The sequence below is a fragment of the Cryptomeria japonica genome, chromosome 5 (assembly GCF_030272615.1).
Source record: "Cryptomeria japonica chromosome 5, Sugi_1.0, whole genome shotgun sequence".
In the NCBI taxonomy this organism is placed as follows: Eukaryota; Viridiplantae; Streptophyta; class Pinopsida; order Cupressales; family Cupressaceae; genus Cryptomeria; species Cryptomeria japonica.
Genome location: NC_081409.1, coordinates 239,063,534 through 239,084,291, shown reverse-complemented (window position 1 = coordinate 239,084,291; position 20,758 = coordinate 239,063,534). Strand labels below are relative to the sequence as shown.

Sequence of the window (20,758 nt, the reverse complement as noted above, 5' to 3'; positions counted from 1 at the left end):
GATCTATTTCTTGTTCTAGCATTACTGTACTATTCAAATGAAATCTCTCTTCTGGCCACTAGATCAAGTCCTATATACTTGTCTACAATGGCAGCAAAATCATTTGCAGTTTGATTTTTCTCTTCTTCTTCCAATGGTGATTCCACTCTAGGCAAATGACTGGGTTAGAAGGGTCTAAAAGCTGATCAAGCTACGGTTCTGCTGCTATTAATGTGAGTCCCAGCCCCATACTGATCTAAATTACTTTCTTCAGAATTGTTGGGTGTACATTTGTTGTGAGTGATTGTGTTGGCCAAATTCTACATCATATGCACTAGCATTTGTGTCATTTGCTCTTGCCTTTGCAAGTATGCCTTCAAATCATCCTCCTAATCAGCCATTTTCTTCTTACCTCTGCCTCTAATTCCACTATCTTTGACTTGTGTGGCCTCTTTTGCTTTCTTCCTCTCCCTTTCTAAGGCTCTTAGGTCTCTTTGACTTAGCTACATGCGTAGAAATCCCTCCAACAAGATAGCAAGATTGCTTGCTCTAAAACCAATGTAATGTCCCAACCAAATTCATCGTCCTAACTGCTAACAGAGGTCATGAAACTAACTACAACCATACTTATCACTTGAAACTAAACATAGATTTTTAGATTTGATTATAACAATAGCCAAAGTTAAAATCCAAAAACAAGCTTCATAATAGATTAATGTGCAAATCAATTTCGGGAAAACCCAAAGTTTATAGAAGCAAACCAATCCAATACAATCTCAGGGTGTATAATAGCAATCCAAATGTATTTGTAGATCTAGAACACCTTACAAGGAGGCAGCTTGGTTCGGCATGCTTTATGAGAGGTATTTCTGGAATTAGCGAAAAATCTCACTGCAAGGGCACACCCCTACTCCCTTATATCTGCTGGCAATGGTAACTCAGGCTCCTCCAAGTGTAGCAATAGGTAAAAAGGATTGATTTCGCACCTTGTCAATGGTACAACTCCTCAGCTACTCCCACCACCTTTGTTACAGTTGCAAAAAAACCTCGGTGGTCGCCAGCCCTTCAATAGTGTTTTGGTTGGTCAGGAGGGCTTCTAGATCAGCGAATTTTGGATCCCTTCAAAGAGTTGAGACTTGATAAGATCGGATCATTATAATGTCACTCTCCTTTACAATTCGGTTTCCTTATAGGATGCTCTTCTCCGCCTAAGACACCCAAATAGCAAGGAGTGACCAAGGGTATCACTATTATGAATGAAATTGCAACCTTGGTACAATGATCCACTTAGGGGTTGGGGTGCTTTGTCACCGAAATAAAAAATTCACTCAAAAAATAATATAGCAATCAGCAGAGTTTCCGTCCTACCATTGTATTATATCCTGAGGGTTTTCTCTCAGCCAGTCAAGCATTCTTGCAAAAATATCATAAAAGTCTCCATTCCCCACCACCAACGAACAGCAAAACTTATTTAGATACCTGATCTTGCATGAGGCATGTTAAAACAAATGGTTCTAGGCCGACCCATATCCTTGGGTGCCATTTTTTTTGTTTTTTTCTGTTTTGTAAATGGCATGCATAGGTCAGCCACATTGTATTTCCTGCACAGGTTGGCCCTCACACAAAAAGAATTATGAATATTTATTAAATTCATATACTTATTATCATAGTTTAGAAACTCTACAAGTACTCTCTATTTTTTTTTGGCTCCGTGAGTTTTTACAACTTTATTAACTCACAAGTTTTATACACAAAAGAAAAACGTGGGTAAAAATGCCTGCGCAGGTAAAATGCTGGTTAAAACATGTTTTTCACACTTGTTTTTTTCTATAAAACTATGCATTTCCTTTTTTGAGATGTCAATTTTTAAAATAATACATTTTGTAATTGAATTTTGCCAAAAAAAATACATTTTTAAAGAAATTTTAATAATTTGTACTTTCTAAGTTGCCAAATTTTTGTCGAGTTTTTGCCGAGTTCTTACCGAGTTTTTGCTGAGTCAAAAAACTTTGGGCTTGCCAAGTACTTTCCGAGTCCAAGTCTGCGAACTATGCTTATTATTATATAAAAATTATTATTTTTATTATCATTATAGAGTTAAAAAACACTATTATCACTGACTTCACTGATCTCAAGATGCTGAAATGTTGGGGGCATGACAGTAACCGATTGTATTCTCGATTGTCATTGATCAACTTTAGTAATTCAGGGATATAGCGTAGTTTCTTTGTTTCTTTCTCTCTTTTTATGTTTGTCTTGGGGTTGGATACTTGACACAAAATTACAAGATCTGGGATCTTCTGCTCTTGAGACTTTGTTAAAATCTATCTCATAGACAGGATACATGCAAGGTTCAGTAATCCTTCACTAGGTAAAATGTTGGTGAGCTAAGGTATTGCTGAAGGATGGCACATGAGCCCCAACCCCAAGGTTTATAATTTTATACATTTAATGGTTGCTTATAGTTTACCTTTGCAAGAAAACCCCAATAACGAAACCACCAGCCAGCTACCTCAACAAACCCAGGAATCATACATCCTCATATAAGATGGAAGCAATTTTCTCCAGGATCTACACAAATGATTTGTAAAGGCTACTGTTTCATTAATGAAGCCAATGTCAATCCTTTAATAAAAAAGTTCAGCAGCTCTCATAAGCAGCCAGCATGAAAGAATCATAAACAAAGACTTGAGTGCAAGAGGGGTCAAGAAATCTCTGCACAAAACATTTCGTGCAGTTACCATTTTTAAAGATGCAATTAGCATGTCTAAATAGACACTCGCACAAGTATTCTTGATTTCTGAAGACCAATGATTTAGTCATGAACCAAATGAAGAAGCCGTGCTAAAAATAACAAGCAATATAAAAATTCAAAAAACACATTTCCCATCAAGAGGATGCTAACAAATATAAATGAAAACAGGTATATCAAGAGTTCAGTGATGCTAGAGATACCTTAAAATACATGCATCTAAAAAATGAGGAGAAATATCAATTTTGATATAATTTAATTATTTAAATCTTAATTTACTTCAAAATTATTTTATTTACTATATACATACATAGACAAATAAAAATTATAAAAAAGTTTAATCATTATATTTTTACATTATTTACTTTATCTTTATTTGAAGAATTATTTTATTTTGTAAGTAAATTTTAATTTTACTCAAGAATTGTTAAGCTACAACTCATATGGACCAGCTAGGACTCAAACATAGGACCTTCCATTTGCTGCTGGCATGCTCTACCAACCAAACTACTGGTCCAAGTTGTTGAAATAATAGCTAGTTCGGATCAAATATAAGTATTACTTGTATTGGGCTGGACCCAAACGCATTATGTAACTTGTAACCATTAAGGATTGGTCCCACCTAAGCACATAAAACACACCAAGGGCAAAATCACATGTAACTTGTATTAAACGTGGCCCTAAATGTAACGTGTGGAAGTTGTTTCAATGTAACTTGGGGCTGACCCTATGTAGGGCGCCAAGGTTAGGACATTATATTATTATTATTTGTTCTTCTTGAGCCGACCTAAGGTGAATTAGGTGGCAAGGTTACATATATATACAAGGACAATCATTCATTCATACACACACCAAAAACAAGCGATCAATCACCTACAGCAAGAACAGCGAATTGTATGATCATCACTTCAGCGAATCTACCTCTAACATCAGCGAATCTCCCTCTAGCATCAGCGAACAACTGGAGAAAGTAATCAAACCCTATCCAAGGTCAGCAGGCTGTTTGTCTAGGGCAGCGAACTGATTTGCAGATGTTGAGAAGCCCATCCTAGGCACAGCGAACATATTCTCAGGTCTCCAATTCACAGCAAACCTCATTACTTAGTCAGCAAACCATCTTGTAGGGCCTGCACACATATCTTCAGGTCTGAAATCTATCAGTAATCAGCAACTCCATTGGTGGATTGCAGATAAGTTACATACTTGTTCTATTTTCTGACCTAATACTGCTGAGTTATATGCTTAATATGCTGAAGCTAACTGTAAGGAGACATACTGATCATTGATTAATAAGGACTGAGAATTTGGCTAGGTTTTTCACCTCCAAGAGGGAGGTTTTCCCAGGATATTTGTTTGTGTTGTCTTGTGCTTTGTTTGCATTGCTTATTTCTGAGTTTCATTATTAAGTCTGATCTTTGAAATTAACATGGTATCAGAGCTTTAGGTTCATTATAAAGTAATCAGATTATCAGTTATCCTTCACTTTCAGTTTGTTGTTTTAGTTTTGCAAGATGGTTACAGGACTGAAGGTAGAGGACAGACTTGATGGTGCTCTCAATTTTACTTCTTGGAAAGTCCGTGTTCTTCTTGCCCTTGAAGAGATTGAGCTGTTACAGTTTGTGGAAGACAAGGATCTGCCTGAACCCTCAGATCCAGATGAGTTAAAGCAGTTCAAGAAGAATGCTCTTAAGGCAAAGAAGTTCCTAATTGATTCTATAAAGGATCACCTTGTTCCAGTCATCTCCAAGTTACCTTCAGCCAAGGAAATGTTCAATCACCTAGAAGGGATGTATGAAATCAACAACATCAGCTGGGCACTTACTCTAAGGCAGCAACTTCTTCAAATCAAGATGAACAAGGGAGATTCAATCATGTCTTTCTTCATGAAAATTTCAGAATTGAAGGACCAACTCAGCTTCATTGGAAGTGAAGTAGTGGACAAGGATATTGTCATGATTGCATTAAATGGTCTCCCTGATTCTTGGGATCCATTCATTCAAAGCATAAGCGGAAGAGCTGAATTTCCCTCATTTGATCGCCTCCGGTCTGATTGCATTCAAGAGGAATCACGCCTAGCTGCAAGAGAATTGCTCAAGGGCACTATGGAGGTGACCATCATGTGCTTGCATCTCAACATGTCAAAAGAAAGGGTGGTCATTAGAAGAAGAACGGCTTCAAAAGAGATAGAGACTTCAGACCTCTTGCTACTCACGATTCAAGGAAGAAGCCAAGAGATCTTTCACCTATCCGTTGCTTCAGATGTGATAAGGACACTATGCTAAAGAATGTCAGAATCTGCCCAAGCAAGGAGAAGCAAACCTAAATGAAGTTGCAGATTCGAAGGATAACGAAGACTTCCTCTTCATTTCTGCCTTATCCAGCAATGTGCCAACTGACAGCAACACTTGGTTGATAGACAGTGGTGCATCCAGGCATATCACAGGATATCGAGAGCACCTCTCAGACTTAATGGAGAAAGAGTCCAATCTTCATGTGGTAATTGGTGATGATGCCCGGTATTCGGTAAGAGGTTTTGGCAATACTTCTTTAAATTAAGAATCTGGTATCTCCTTACATCTGAGTGATATTTTATTTGTTCCTGAAATTAAAAGAAATTTAATCTCCATTTCTGCCCTAGAAGATAAAGGTTATCAAGTAGCATTTTCTGAGGGTAGAGTACTTGCATGGCCTAAGAAATCTAGTTTTAAATCTGCTTATGTTATTGGAAATAGATATGATAGTTTGTATAAGCTTTCAACTAATCTCGTTCGAGCACTCATTCATGAAGCTCTCAAATCTAGCAAGCTATGGCATAGAAGGCTTGGCCACCTTCACTTTCAGGCACTTCCCTCACTTGAAAAGATGGTTAAAGGTATGCCTAAACTTAGTCATTTTCATGATGATACTTGCAAAGGTTGTGCATTAGGTAAGAACACTAAAGGTCCATTTCATAAAAGTGAAAGTAGAGCTAAGGAAAAATTAGCACTTGTTCATTCTGATTTATGTGGACCCATGTTTGTTCCTTCACCTAGCGGATTTCTATACTATGTTACATTTATAGATGATTTTTCTAGAAAGACCTAGATTTACTTTCTAAAATCTAAAGAATCTGATGAAGTGCTAAGTAGGTTTAAAAAATTTAAATCCCTAGCTGAAAACATGTCTGGTAAAAGGATTAAAGTGTTAAGATCTAACAATGGAGGTGAATACACTTCAAGTAGTTTCAATGACTTTTGTGTAGAGACAGGAATTAAGAGGGAGTTTTGCGTTCCCTACAATCCTCAGCAAAATGATGTGGCTGAACGAAAAAATAGAGTCATTGTTGAAACAGCTAAAGCAATGATTCATGATCAGGATTTGCAGACTTTCTTATGGGTCGAAGCATCCAAGACTGCAGTATACATTCAGAACAGATGCCCTCACCGTGTCCTGAAGAACATAACTCCTGAAGAAGCCTTCACTAGAGTCAAACCGGATATCAGCCACCTAAGGATTTTTGGAAGTCCTATCTATGCTCATGTGCCAAAGGAAAAGAGAACTAAGCTAGAGCCATCTGGGAAGAAAGGTATCCTTGTTGGATACAGTGAATCCTCCAAAGCATTTCGTATCTACATTCCAAGACAAAGGTATATTGAGGTAAGTAGGGATGTTACGTTTGAAGAAAATATTGCTTTTAAGAAATCTAAAGGTTCCCTTGTCAATAATGATAGAGAAGTTAATGATAATCAAAACATGGATATTGATACTAACCCTGAGATTCAGAGGGAGTCTATTGAGCCTCCCGAACCTATTGAGTATGGTGATCCTCCTGAGCCTCTGGATCCAACTGATGGACCTATAGATATTGCAGTTAGCAAGAAAAGGCCACTTTGGGTTAGGAGCACAATTCAAGAAGCAGAAAAGTTTGCAGCTCCTAGTGGCACTTTCAGAGAAAGTAGGAGACCTCAGAAGTTCTCCAACTATGTTGCAATGATGTGCAACATCATTGAGACTGAACCATCCAGCATAGAAGAAGCTATGAACCAGGAAGCATGGAAACTAGCTATGGACGAAGAGTACCAATCCATCATCAAGAATGATGTTTGGGATATTGTGCCTAAACCTAAAGGTAAGTCTGTTGTTTCTTCTAAATGGTTGTTTAAAATTAAACATGCTGCTGATGGTAGTATAGAGAAATATAAAGCTAGTTTTGTAGCTCCTAGTTTTTCTCAAAAGGAAGGCATAGATTATGAAGAAACATTTGGTCTTGTTGCTAGATATACTTCTATTAGAACTATTATAGCCATTGTTGCAGCTAAGGGTTGGAAGTTACATCAGATGGATGTAAAGACTACCTTCCTTAATGGTGTCATTGAGGAAGAAGTCTATATTGAGCAACCAGAAGGATATGAGACTCATAATAGAGAATCTCATGTATGCAGATTAAAGAAAGCTCTTTACGGCCTCAAGCAAGCTCGTCGAGCTTGGTATGAAAGAATTGATAAGTACTTGATTAGTTTAGGGTTTTGTAAGAATGATGTTGATCCTAACCTTTATTTTAAAGTATTTAAAGCTGAAATGTTAATTTTGGTTTTATATGTGGATGATTTATTTCTAATTGGTGAAGATAGTCTCATCATTAGATGTAAGAAAGAATTAGCTATTGAATTTGAAATGAAGGATGTAGGTCTAATGCATTACTTTCTAGGGTTAGAAGTGTGGCAAAGACCTAATGAAATCATTCTAAGTCAAGGAAAATATACTGTTGATATTTTGAATAGATTTGGAATGTTGGATTGCAAACCTATGTCTACTCCTATGGAAACTAACTTGAAGAAATTGAGTTTATCTGCAGCTAACTCTGATTTCGCAGATCCTTCTGAGTACAGACAGTTGATTGGATCATTGATGTATCTGGTTAACACTAGACCAGACATTTGTTATGCAGTGAGTGCACTCAGCCAGTTTATGAACAAGCCAAAGCATGTTCACCTTGTTCCAGCCAAACATATTCTAAGATACTTGTGTGGAACTGTTGGCTATGGGCTAAAGTATCCAATCAACACTACCGTTACCTTGCAAGGTTACTCAGATTCTGATTGGGCAGGAAGTGTTACCAATAGGAAGAGCACTTCAGGTATCTATTTCAGTTTGGGTTCTGCTGTGATTTCCTGGGCCAGCAGGAAACAGTCCTTAGTAGCCTTGAGTACTACAAAAGCTGAGTATATTGCATTGAGTGTTGCATCAAGAAAAGCAGTGTGGCTTTGAAAGCTTCTTGCTGGATTGTATGGACAACCTTGGGAACCCACAGTTATTCATTGTGATAATCAAAGTTGTATCAAAATGTCTGTTAATCCTGTGTTTCATGACAGATCAAAGCATGTGGAAACTTACTATCACTATGTTCGTGATATGGTACAAAGAGGTGCCTTACAGCTGAAATATGTCAGCACTGATGAGCAAGTTGCAGATATTCTCACCAAGCCCCTTGCTCGGGTGAAGTTTGAATACTTCAAAGATAGGCTTGGAATTGTGAAGAATCCAACTATGACTAAGAGGGAGTCTCAATCTCAGTGATGCATTAAGTTGCATCTCCCACCCTCTGCGGGCAATGCAAGGTGGAGTCAACCTCTACGGTCAATGCAAGGTGACAGTATATTCTTCTCTGGAAGAAGGTTAAGGTGAAAGACCTCCTCCACCCTTTGCGGGCAATGCAAGGTGGATCCATCCTCTGTGGGCAATGCAAGATGGAAAGTGTTGTTGTTTTCTTGCAAGTTACATTCATCCTCTGCGGGCAATGTAAGATGAAGTCCATGATGCATGGTAGCTGACTGAATCCTCTCTAGCTAAGAGGGAGTGTTGAAATAATAGCTAGTTCGGATCAAATATAAGTATTACTTGTATTGGGCTGGACCCAAACACATTATGTAACTTGTAACCATTAAGGATTGGTCCCACCTAAGCACATAAAACACACCAAGGGCAAAATCACATGTAACTTGTATTAAACGTGGCCCTAAATGTAACGTGTGGAAGTTGTTTCAATGTAACTTGGGGCTGACCCTATGTAGGGCGCCAAGGTTAGGACATTATATTATTATTATTTGTTCTTCTTGAGCCGACCTAAGGTGAATTAGGTGGCAAGGTTACATATATATACAAGGACAATCATTCATTCATACACACACCAAAAACAAGCAATCAATCACCTTCAGCAAGAACAGCGAATTGTATGATCATCACTTCAGTGAATCTACCTCTAACATCAGCGAATCTCCCTCTAGCATCAGCGAATCTCCCTCTAGCATCAGTGAACTACTGGAGAAGTAATCAAACCCTATCCAAGGTCAGTAGGTTGTTTGTCTGGGGCAACGAACTGATTTGCAGGTATTGAGAAGCCCATCCTAGGCACAGCGAACATATTCTCAGGTCTCCAATTCACAGCAAACCTCATTACTTAGTCAGCAAACCATCTTGTAGGGCCTGCACACATATCTTCAGGTCTGAAATCTATCAGTAATCAGCAACTCCATTGGTGGACTGCAGATAAATTACATACTTGTTCTATTTTCTGACCTAATACTGCTGAGTTATATGCTTAATATGCTGAAGCTAACTGTAAGGAGACATACTGATCATTGATTAATAAGGACTGAGAGTTTGGCTGGGTTTTTCACCTCCAAGAGGGAGGTTTTCCCAGGATATTTGTTTGTGTTGTCTTGTGCTTTGTTTGCATTGCTTATTTCTGAGTTTCATTATTAAGTCTGATCTCTAAAATTAACAAGTGTGGCTTAATTCCAACACCCCGAGCCCTTTAGCCACACTACAAGTGTTGTGGCTCCTAGCCTAGCTCTCATACCACATGTTGAGCTACAGCTCATATAGAACAGCTAGGACTCAAACCTAGGATCTTCCATTTGTTACTAGACTGCTCTACCAACTGAGCTACTGGCCCCTCTTTGGCCAACCCATTGTCAGTCCAGGTCTGGTTTAATTCCAACAAAAACTATTTTATTTTTATTTAAATAATTTATCTGCTTTAACTTTTATTTCAAGAGATTTTTTTTTATAATAATAAAACAAATAATCTAACACATGCAAACAATCATAAAACAGTTAAATGAAAAGCAATTTAAACACAGTATTTTCAATATATTATATTCTACTTACTAATTATTATGTTTTTTTTATATTTAATAAGATATTATTAATATTATGTTCAATATTAAATAACATGATTAGTATTACGTTTAATATTAAACACTAATTTTACCGATCAAAAAAAAAAATTAAACACTATTTTTTTTTGTGTAAATGACTGTCAAATTCAAAACATGACACAGTCATAACATAAAATTTTAAAATTTCTTGATGCCACTATAAAACACCCCTCTTGATATTAATGAGAACATTCCCATAGAACAAATACTAAATACTAGAACCAGATTCCATAACACCACAGATGAATCATATCTTTGTGAAAAAATAAATTTCTTCCTTGAACAAAGTGTAGTGTTTTCTTTATGTGAGAACAAGTTATAGCTTTATGATACAGTATATTGTGTGAGAGCAGATCTCCAACAATATTTCCTCCTTTCTTTTTGCTTTATTCTGCATGGAAGCTTCACAGCGTTCTATACAAGAAATTTCAGCTGCAAAGAATTATTGGTGTGGATAGGAACTACCAATGTTTGAAGCACATGACAAAACTTTTACCTCGGTATTGTGACGTATTCACACATCGCCCCATTATAAATGGGGACCCTACTTTTTGCTTTCTAGGGTTTGCTTTCTTGGTCTTTTAGGGTTTTGTCTGTTAGCCTTTGCATGATGAGTGCTGTCAAGGGGATCGATGGATAGCAGGCTCTGCTTGAGCTAGGATGAGTTAGTAGATGCTCCAAGTTAGGGTTTCTTTCAAGGTCTTCCTTAGGCTTAGTTTCGCTGGTGGTGTCCCGTTTGAGTTCGAGGAAGTCAGTGAGTGGTTGAGCAAATTTGGCTAAGACATGGAAGGAAGGAATCAAAGAGCAAGACTAAGGCAAAGTCAAGTGGAAAAGGAGGTGAATTAAGCCCAAAATGAGGATTTCGCTCCTGTCCCTTCCAAAGGGTCCAGGGCAAATTTCTCCACAAGACACTCCACCTCGACCTGGGCTCTGAGCGAATCCTTTCCTAGGTTTGAATGAAGGAAAAGGCACTTGTTTGAATGAAGAAATGTGAAAATGAAGTCAGGATTTGAGCCCAAAAATGATTTTCGCTCCTGACCCTTCCAGAGGGTCCAAAGCGAAATTCATATAAAACCCTATTTTTCACCAAATTCTTGGGCTAGATGTCAATTTGAAGAGCAAATTCATGTGATCATGATGGAAGGAAGCCTAATGAAGTTTGTCCAAGGTATGAAGAGGAGTAAATAAGTGAGAAATTAGCTCAGAAGGTGAATTTCGCTCCTGACCCTTCCAAAGGGTTTAGAGCGAAATTCCAAGAAGACACCTATTCTTCACCTTGTTTGCTCAAGAAGTCTTGTGGTCAAGGTTTTTTCTTGCCTAAGAAGTGATTGAAAGCATTAAATGATGAAGATTTTTGACCTAAGGCATGATTTTCGCTCCTGACCCTTCCAAAGGGTCCAGAGCGAAATCTACCTTTTCCCCACTTTGCTCTTGATGTGATCAAGTTTTTAGATTTTTGGGGCATAGATGAGAAGGTTTTGATGTATATTTTCCTTGGAGAGGAGGTTTTAGGCCTTGAGATGATGAGAATCAACCTGGGAGGAGAATTTCGCTCCTGACCCTTCCAAAGGGTCCAGAGCGAAATCTTCTATTTAGCCTTCTTTTGGCCTTAAAAACCTAGTTTGACCTTGCCTAGACCCAGTTGGATGATGGATTGTCTTGATTGTGAAAAGAGGAAGTTGATTTGATCAAGTTTGAAAGGGAATGAGATGAAGGGAAGTGAGAAACTAGCCAGGGATAGGGATTTCGCTCCTGACCCTTCCAAAGGGTCCAGAGCGAAAATCCCTTTAAACTTCAAATTCTCATTTATCAAGGCCAAATTCCTAGTTTCTAAGGCTTGTTAGGAGGTGTTTTTTGAATGTTCTAGCCTTAGGGAGTGAGTAAAGGTGAAAAGATGAATAATTCTAGCCTAGAGGGTGAATTTCGCTCCTGACCCTTCCAAAGGGTCCAGAGCGAAAATCCTCCTAGACCTCATTCCCTTCCTTGTTTGACCAAATTTTAATATCCAAGGCATGATGAGAGGAAGAATGGGCATGTTTTTTGCCTTTGAAGATGTTTGAAGCGTTGTAGAGTGAGGATTGTAGCCTAGAGTGTGAATTTCGCTCCTGACCCTTCCAAAGGGTCCAGAGCGAAATTCCTTGCAAAACTATTTTTTTTACCTTGCCTGGGCTTAAAACCTTGTTCCTTGGGTGAAGAGGGATGAAATTTTACCTTGCAATGAAGATTGGGATTGAAAGAATGAAGAATCAAGTCTAGAAAGGGAAATTCGCTCCTGACCCTTCCAAAGGGTCCAGGGCGAAATTTCACAAAAACACCTTTTTTCCCAATTTTATGCTAAGTCAGATGTGGGCTAGAGTATTGTCAAGTTGGGAGATGTTTTGAGGCATGACTTTGACTTATTGGTGATCATCAAGCTTGAAGGAATTGAGCCAAATCAAGAATTTCGCTCCTGACCCTTCCAAAGGGTCCAGAGCAAAATTCCTATAATCACCTACTTTCCCTTCAAAATAAGTTAAATCCTGGGCTTTCATGGCATACATAGAAGGGAGTTGGCTTGACCTTGCCTTTGAAGGAGAATTAAAGTTGAAAAGATGGAGGAATAAGCTCAAATCATGAATTTCGCTCCTGACCCTTCCAAAGGGTCCAGAGCGAAATTCTTCAAAACACCTATTTTCTCCTCGGATGAGGTCAAAACTTTGGTTCCTATGGCGTATATGGAAGTGGAATGATGTATTTTTACTTGGCAATGTAGATTGGAGTTCAAGAAATGAAATGTCAAGCCTAGAGTGTGAATTTCGCTCCTGACCCTTTCAAGGGGTCCAGAACGAAATTCTCCAGCCCTCTCTTTTGCCCTCAATTTTATGCCAAGTCTAGTGTGGATCAAGATTAAAGGTGTCCTTAGGCATGTCCTTGAATTGCCAAGAGTCATCAAATATGAAGAAATGAGCTCAAAACAAGATTTTCGCTCCTGACCCTTCCAAAGGGTCCAGAGCGAAAATCCTAAAACCCATCCTATCCTCCAAGAGTTTGTGCCAAGTCAGGCCTAGACCAAGTTGGGGATGCTCCTAGGATTGCCCTTGAATGGTTTGTTGCCTTCAAAAATGATGATTTTTGGCTAGAGGAAGAAATTCGCTCCTGACCCTTCCAAAGGGTCCAGGGCGAAATTCATTATAGGTCCTATCCTTGGCCATGATTTCTAGCGAAATTCTCTTTTCTAGTCATTTTGAGGTCAAACAAAATGTTGCAAGCATAGGAGAGGGATCCAAGGATGAGATTCCAAGTATAGAAAGTGAAAAAGATGGACCTTGGTGAAGGAAAACAAGCAAAGAGAGAAATTCGCTCTTGGCCCTTCCAAAGGGTCCAGGGCGAAATTCTCCAAATCAACCATTTTCCCCTTGAGTGAAGCCAAAACTTTGATACCTATGGCATGATTGAAGGTGGAGTGAGGTATTCTTGCCTTGTAGGGTGAAATGAGGTAAAGGAAGTGTAAGATCAAGCCTAAAACTTGAATTTCGCTCCTGACCCTTCCAAAGGGTCCAAGGCGAAATCTTTTGAAACTACTATTTTTCACCTTGTTTGGGCTAGGCGAAGAGCTAGTTGTGAGATAATGTTGAAAAGAGGTCTAAATTGGGCAAAATAGCAAATTTCACTCCTGACCCTTCCAAAGGGTCCAAGGCGAAATTCTTATAGGGCCTGTCCCTGGGGAGAATCTTGAGCAAGCTTTATTTTAAAGTCTTCTTGTTGATGATTTAAGGTGGAAAATGCTTTGTTGAAATGAACATGTCATATCTACTTAATCACCTTTTGGTTTGTTTTGCAGATGAAAGAAGACCAGGCCAGGGCAAGGACGACCTCTTCCAGTCCAGCATCATCAAGGACGACCAATTCGCCAGCTACCTCCAGAACCTTCACTTTGCCACACTAAGGAACCACAAGATGACAATGAAAGGCGTTGCCAGCATTTCAAGGAAAAGTACACCACCCATCCATCACGTCAAAGACAGAGGAGAATCAAATAAGGTCAGTGCAAGGGTCCGTTGAAGAAGCAGATAGTTTCAGAAGAGTTAATTAAAGTTAGATTCTCAGCATCATCAAATTGAACATCTACCAAGTTACAAATGTCAAACAAGATGGCATCCCAGTCATCACTCCTCCAGTTGGATTGGTCCACCTCAGCGTGTCCAGATTCAATGTACCTGACTCATCAAAGATGACACTAACTTCGATGTACCTACCCCGGTTATCCATTGGTCGAATATTCCAGAGAAGACGTGTCCAAATAATGCAATAATTTCATTGGCCCGAATTGAGTTTGTTGTAATAAACCCTAATTAGGGTTTTCATTGTAAAATCTCGGCCATTGATCTCAAATTGATCTGAGCCATTGAGTTGTATTGAGAGTATTATAAAAGGCTCAAGCTCTTCATTTTGTAAAGGTTAAGAGTTAGTTCATAGAGGTTAGAATAGCTAATAATCGATAGTGAATAGGCTAGAAATTAGAGCAAAGTAGGAAGAGGAGGCAAGAAATTGTTGCCTTGATTGTAAATGAACCCTTTTTTCATTGAAGATATGGTGAAATGTGTTGTTTCTTTACAATACGCATGGTCTCTTGTTGAACCTTCATTGTAGATGGTAAATGATTAGATTGAATGAAGAAAATTGTTGAATGCACCTATGTGGAATCCGTCTAGTCCATACCACTAGCCTCTTACTGATTGTAAGTGTGCCCTGCATGGTCAACTGGCATAAAATGAGCTTAATCTTAAGTCGTTACACGTCTATTGTTCATGCATTATCTTGAATGGTGATCAGTGTATGATGGTGTACGATTTGAACGTATTGGAAGCATCCCTTAGAAGATCGCACTGAGTTGGTGTCGGATTGTTCAAGCCTGATGGTGAGACCCAGCCCAATAGGACTCCACCTAGTCATTCATCCATCTTCTCACATTCTAGGTAGTAGAGTAGACTTCCTGAACCCTGTATCTTTTGCCATTTGTTTGTCTTCCAATTAGTAAATAGGACTTGTGATTCCAACAAATCAGACGTTTAGGTCATCGAATGTAAGTCCCCTTGTGATTCCAGCAAAATCACATCATACCACAAGAAGCTTATCCACACGTAGAGAGCCTACATACAAGATCCTTGGAGTTGCCTCGATTGATCCTTCGGCGAAAACTTCAGCAGTCGGGAAACTTTGTTCAAGAGAGGATAAGGTACCTTTAGGTATTTTATTCTATGTTTGTATGTGTACAAAAGACACATCAACACTCGGGAAATGGATATTCTCAAAAGAGGAGCTGCCATAAATGTGATAAATTTTGTTATGGTTACATCATCCAGTATCTAACAAAAATCAAAATAGAAGATCGTATGCCCTATGAAAGGGAGTAAGTGATAAGGTTAAGAAAAAGGGGGAAAATAGAAAGTTACATCTATTCCTTCATCAAGTACAATAGAATCAAGATCTGTGGACAAGACAAACAAAAGAAAAAAGGTCGCCTTTGGAGAAATTGTTTGATGTTGACGGAGGAAACATTGAAATAAGTTCTTTAAAGCATTAAACATATCAATGTCGAATGTCATTTAATCTTTGGTTTTATTTCTACACAAAATTGACCTGTTTTGGGGAATTATAGAAGACCTGGTTATGAGAAGATTTGAACCACTCTACTTGTCGAAGAGACAATGCCAATTGCTAAGCACTTGGATCCCATATCATATGCTCAGAATGAATCTCGTGTGTATGTGTAAAAATATTCATACTGTCTGTAAAGAGGCCTAAACTGAGACGTAAGCATGGTACTTATCATTGATCCATTAACAAGTTGTCACGTCTTTCAAGGCTTAAGTCCAAGGATTACTTATGGAGATTAGACGATGGCTTTCATTGTCAAATTCCTAGTGATTCCTATTAAGAATGTTCCCCAATCTAAGCGCTGTTTCAGGCAATATGGAGGTTTGAAACTGAGAAATATAAACAGAAACATCTGTTTTCCTACATGTAATGTCCTAATGTTAAACTTGCTTTCTAAAAGTTCAAAACCAATATAGTTCAATGGATGGAAGAAATCATGGAGGTCTTATAAAGCTGTCAAGTTGTCCTTCATAGTATCCTCCCATTTTGCAACAAAACTCAAGGTCTGAGTTGTAAAATGTAGTTGAGACAACATACACCTGAAATTTTAGCTTTATGATGCAGCTTAAATGCTAGCTGGGCTCCTGGTAACCTGGTTACGTTAATCAATTAAGTGTTGTTTGCATGAACCTTGGAAACAACCTCTATCAAATTAGGCTGACCCAGTTCATTAACTTGTTATCGATGAAAATTGGTAGAGAAGAATTTAATTTGTGGTTGCGCTTGTAAATCCTATTGTTGCTATGACATGTGGAATATGCTTGAGGGGCTATACAATGCTACAAACAACATGATCAAGAATATGGTTGACATTCGCAAGAAAAATGTGATGAAAGTTGAAACACCTGGAATTAAGACTGGTAATCAAGTCCTACAAGAGATTGCGATGAATTGGTTATAAATAATGGAATTATGACTGGTAATCAAGACCTACAAGAGATGGTAATGAATTTGTTATAAATAATGGAATTAAGACCGGTAATAAGGCCTACAAAAGATGGGGATAAAAATCCCCTAAGGTTCTACCTGGAGGGTGTCCTTGTTGGCCTTAGATGTTGAAAAATGAAAACCTTTTCTATGATTGTAGAATCCTCTTCAGATTTTCAAGAGCTACCGAAATCACTTATCCATGGGCCTACTAGTTATTATATATGTAATGATCATTTCCTTGTGACTTTGACTAATGGAACTTTATTACGCATAGTGTCTTTTACAGAATGATTTTCTTTTCATAATCAGCATTGATATAATTTTAATGCAAGGCACGAAGGGCTTTCAACCTGGTTTTGGATATTTACCCCAGTGAGAACAGAACTATAGATTAAATGTCTCGTTAGGGTATTGAAAAGCTTCTTATCAGATGAAGTTTCTACGTCCAAGAACTCCCCATTCCCTATGCACAATGACAGCTTTAGGGTCATTTCTCCATATAAATTTGTATATAAGAATGTCCGTTAAACCATTTTGGCCTTAAATTCAATCCTTGTGTCCCCTAGCAAAACGAAGAAGAAAGATTTTTCTGTCCCCATTCACTAAGAACAGGATTCTCAAATTTGAACACAAGCGCTTGAATAGCAAATTTCGGATTCGAGAACTCTTTCTGAATTACTCGGCATCAATTTCCAAAACAAATAGGAAGTATCAAGGGATAGTGGTGTGATAGTGATGGAGCAAAATACTAAGATCCATGAATTGGTTCAAAATTCCCTCAAACAAAAAAGGTTGCCCATAACTCCAATGGACATTTCAAGAGTCTGTGATGTAACCCAGTCCAAGCTTACCCCATACCAGTGTTAAACGCAATCTATAGCCTAGACCGAGATTACCAAAGCCAAAGAAAATCCAGAGCCCTTCAATTCCAGTATATTTTACCGTAGCTTCCAAAATAACATTAAAATTCTCCCACTTTTCTTTCAACAACTCCACCCATACTAAACAGAATATAAGAATTGAGACAGAATATAAGAATTGATCGTTTAGTTTTAAATCATAAGTTTCTGCACTTAATTGACGTATCATCACAAGCCCAACTTACTTTACAGGGCATTCTTTTAGAACCAATTCACAAAATAGAAATTCTTTTCAAACCCAATTTACTAAAAGGATAAACTTCTTTACAAACCCAACGAGGAAATCTTATTCCAAACCCAGTTTACTAAAATGAATTATTTGCACTATTCCATGTCAAATATGCATTCATTACTCCTTTTTGTTATAATGAACTGAAACATTTTCTTTCTATATAAGATATCGAACAAAGAGAAACAATACCGGTGTCTCGATTGTAGAAGCAGCTGCTTTGATTCCAAGAAAAGGACGACAAAACTTAACGTGGTCTTCTGAAAAGCCTGCATTAAATTTCCTTCCTTGGTTTCGAATCCTCGTGCTCGCGAAACCCCGTATGAGATTCTTATTGCCTAAATTCACAGAAGGGCGAGGAAGTTCACAGACAAGATTCATTGTGAGCATATCACAAGTCAACCAAGTTAGTCTGTACGAATTTACATTTTTTCACTTTGTTATGTATCTTTAGGTGGCCTGCAAAACAAATTTCTAGAAATCCCCAATGATTAATGGTCACCAACTTGCCACCCATCGATTCCCTCTATAAAAATGTGTAATCGAATAAGCCAGGAAAGCAAATTTTTTAATTTATGATTTAATTGTTTTAAGGAAAGGATATTTGATTGTAATGAATCCTCTACATAGACCACACGGTAATTTGCATTAATTTTAAATTTAAAAACGCGTCAGCACAGTCCTGCGGGACCTACGATAGCCTTTCGAGGTGGTCCTGTCATATGTTCCAAACTGCGCCCATATATTGAGAATCTTCTCTATCCAATAGGTATTGCAATGGTGAAAATTGCATACGTGATGAAAATTGCCTTATGCTTTGGACCCACATTGATTGTGTTTTTGTGTAATAATTTCTTTATTCTTGCAGTTTATAATATTATTATATTTTAATTTTATTAATTATAAAATTCAGTTTTGATTATTTAGATATTAGTATGGAATTGATTTAGTTTTTGTTTTTGTTTTTTATACATCAGGGTATCCCGCAACCCAGTCCAACGCCCAATCAAGGGGTGAAATGAGGCGAGACTAATCAGGTTGGGCGAGCTGAGGTGAGACTAATCCTCCCCGAGAGGATCCACAACGTGCAAGCAGTCCCCCCTCTTAAGCCCAGAAGGGAAGTTGAACCCAAGACCAACAAGGGGCAAACCCACAGCCCAAGCCAACTCATATAGAATTCGTCCATATCATTCTTATAGTCATAAATTTGAACCTCAAATTTTCGAAATCTAAATTTAAATTAAACTTTGTTAACTCCCTCTTATACATGTTGTAAGCTAACCTAATGTATGTTGTTTATTTGTCTACTGTGTTTTGCGTTTAAAGATGTTCATCATTCATTTGCCAAACATGTAAAAACCACCAAGGAATGATTTGTAAAGCATTCACATGAGTGCATCATAGCAAAATTAAAGAGCATCCTAACAATGTCATCAACTTGCATCATCATTCTAATAATATCAAATTGACCTAAGATTGTGAGTTGAATTGATATTGAAATTAAATGTACAACTTAAATAAACATAATAAGGTACTTAGTTGGATTGTAGGGGCAAGGGTATAGATGATGTTGAAGACGTTATGCATCAATTTGTTAATATGTTGGCAAAGTAGGGTCTTGTCTTAACGAATACCTTAAAAATTGTAAATTGATTATGCTTTTAGATCTATGTAATAAAAAATGTATGGTGCATGGAAATGGAACTGTAAACACCTAAAACTGTCTCACGCCTACAAATGCTTTAGATCTATGTAATGAAAATTTTATGGTGCATGGAAATGGAACTATAGACACCTAAAACTATCTCGTGCCTACAAACGCTTTAGATCTATGTAATGTTTTATGGTGCATGGAAATGGAACTGTAGACACCTAAAACTATCTCGTGCCTACAAACGCCAGTTTTACTAATCGTTCCTCTTTCTTAATTAAATAATCTGACTTTATTATTCTAAATTAATATTCCCCCTCCATTTCAAATTAATTATTCAAAATTCCCTCTTAGTCTCTTAATCATCTAATCAATTAACCATTTCCCCTCTAATATTAATCAAATAGTCTTATTATCTAATTAATTTTAATTTTCCACTTTAATTAAATGATCTTCATCGTTTAATTAAATTTTATTTTATTTTCCCATAATTAAATAATTCCTTTACATTATTTAATTACCTAATGATGCTTTGTTATTTAATATCATTTAACCTTTGTTTTAAAAAAATATAATGTCCCTCCAAATTCAATTCAAATCCATTTCCCTCACATTCTAATTTCATTTGACATTTTTGAAAATCTAAATTCAATCTAAATGATATTTCATCTTGATTTCCTACATCACATGGGGAAATTTCTAACTGTCACTAACTCTTAGTCTATCTTCAATCACTTTTTCTAACTAGTTGGTCACTTCCCCCTTTTTTGAAATTATCTTTTTTTCTGACTACTTAGTCAATTCAATTCCACTCTCAATCAAATCTCTTTACTAGTCAATCAAATGAGTTATTCTCTCAATTAGATTCAATTAAAATGAGTAATTATCTCTCACCAACCTATCTCGTTGAATCTCAATCGTTGTTCAATCATGTTTTCAAATCAATCCTAGCTATCGATTCAAAACTCTCAAAATCTATAAATTGAGTTCATCAATCTCTATTATCATCAACCACTGTCTTCATAATTCTTGTGAATTTATCTTGTAGGTTTTCATGAAGTGCAACTTGGAGAGTCATCACCCACACAAGAAGGAGAACAATGGAGACCAAGTGCATTGTAGTCAACAAGGGTTTATTCATTTCAAAAAAAATTGGTTTTTTGTTGATTTCATTTGTATTCATTCATTGTGTTGTGTTTGGATTGTGTTTATTAGATTTGGAGGTTTAGTGGTTACCTTGTTAGTCTAATATACATGTTGAATTTTCCCACACATATTGTTGGATATTGTTAAGAAGTTTGTTGGAATGACGTGTTGTCATTGGTGTCAACATATTCTTCTGTGTGTTCCAATGTTGCAGTCAGATTGATTGAGTTGGTTTGGCCAGTGTGTTCCAGATGAGTTGTTGCGGATTAAAGGAATTTGAGATAAGTATCTCTAGTTGATTCAGATAAAGTTTTA

The 20,758-nt window shown here is 37.4% G+C and overlaps 1 protein-coding gene across 1 annotated transcript in view; it reads right to left on the bottom strand.

Annotated features, from left to right (window-relative positions):
- Positions 1–18,185, bottom strand: part of LOC131028845 (uncharacterized methyltransferase At2g41040, chloroplastic) — a 110,147-nt gene extending 91,962 nt beyond the window's left edge. Inside the window, exon 1 of the mRNA XM_057959214.2 lies at positions 17,839–18,185. Coding sequence (XP_057815197.2) covers positions 17,839–18,036 — 198 coding nt within the window. The 5' untranslated portion in view covers positions 18,037–18,185. The remainder of the gene's footprint in view (positions 1–17,838) is intronic.
- Positions 18,186–20,758: the final 2,573 nt, after the last annotated feature.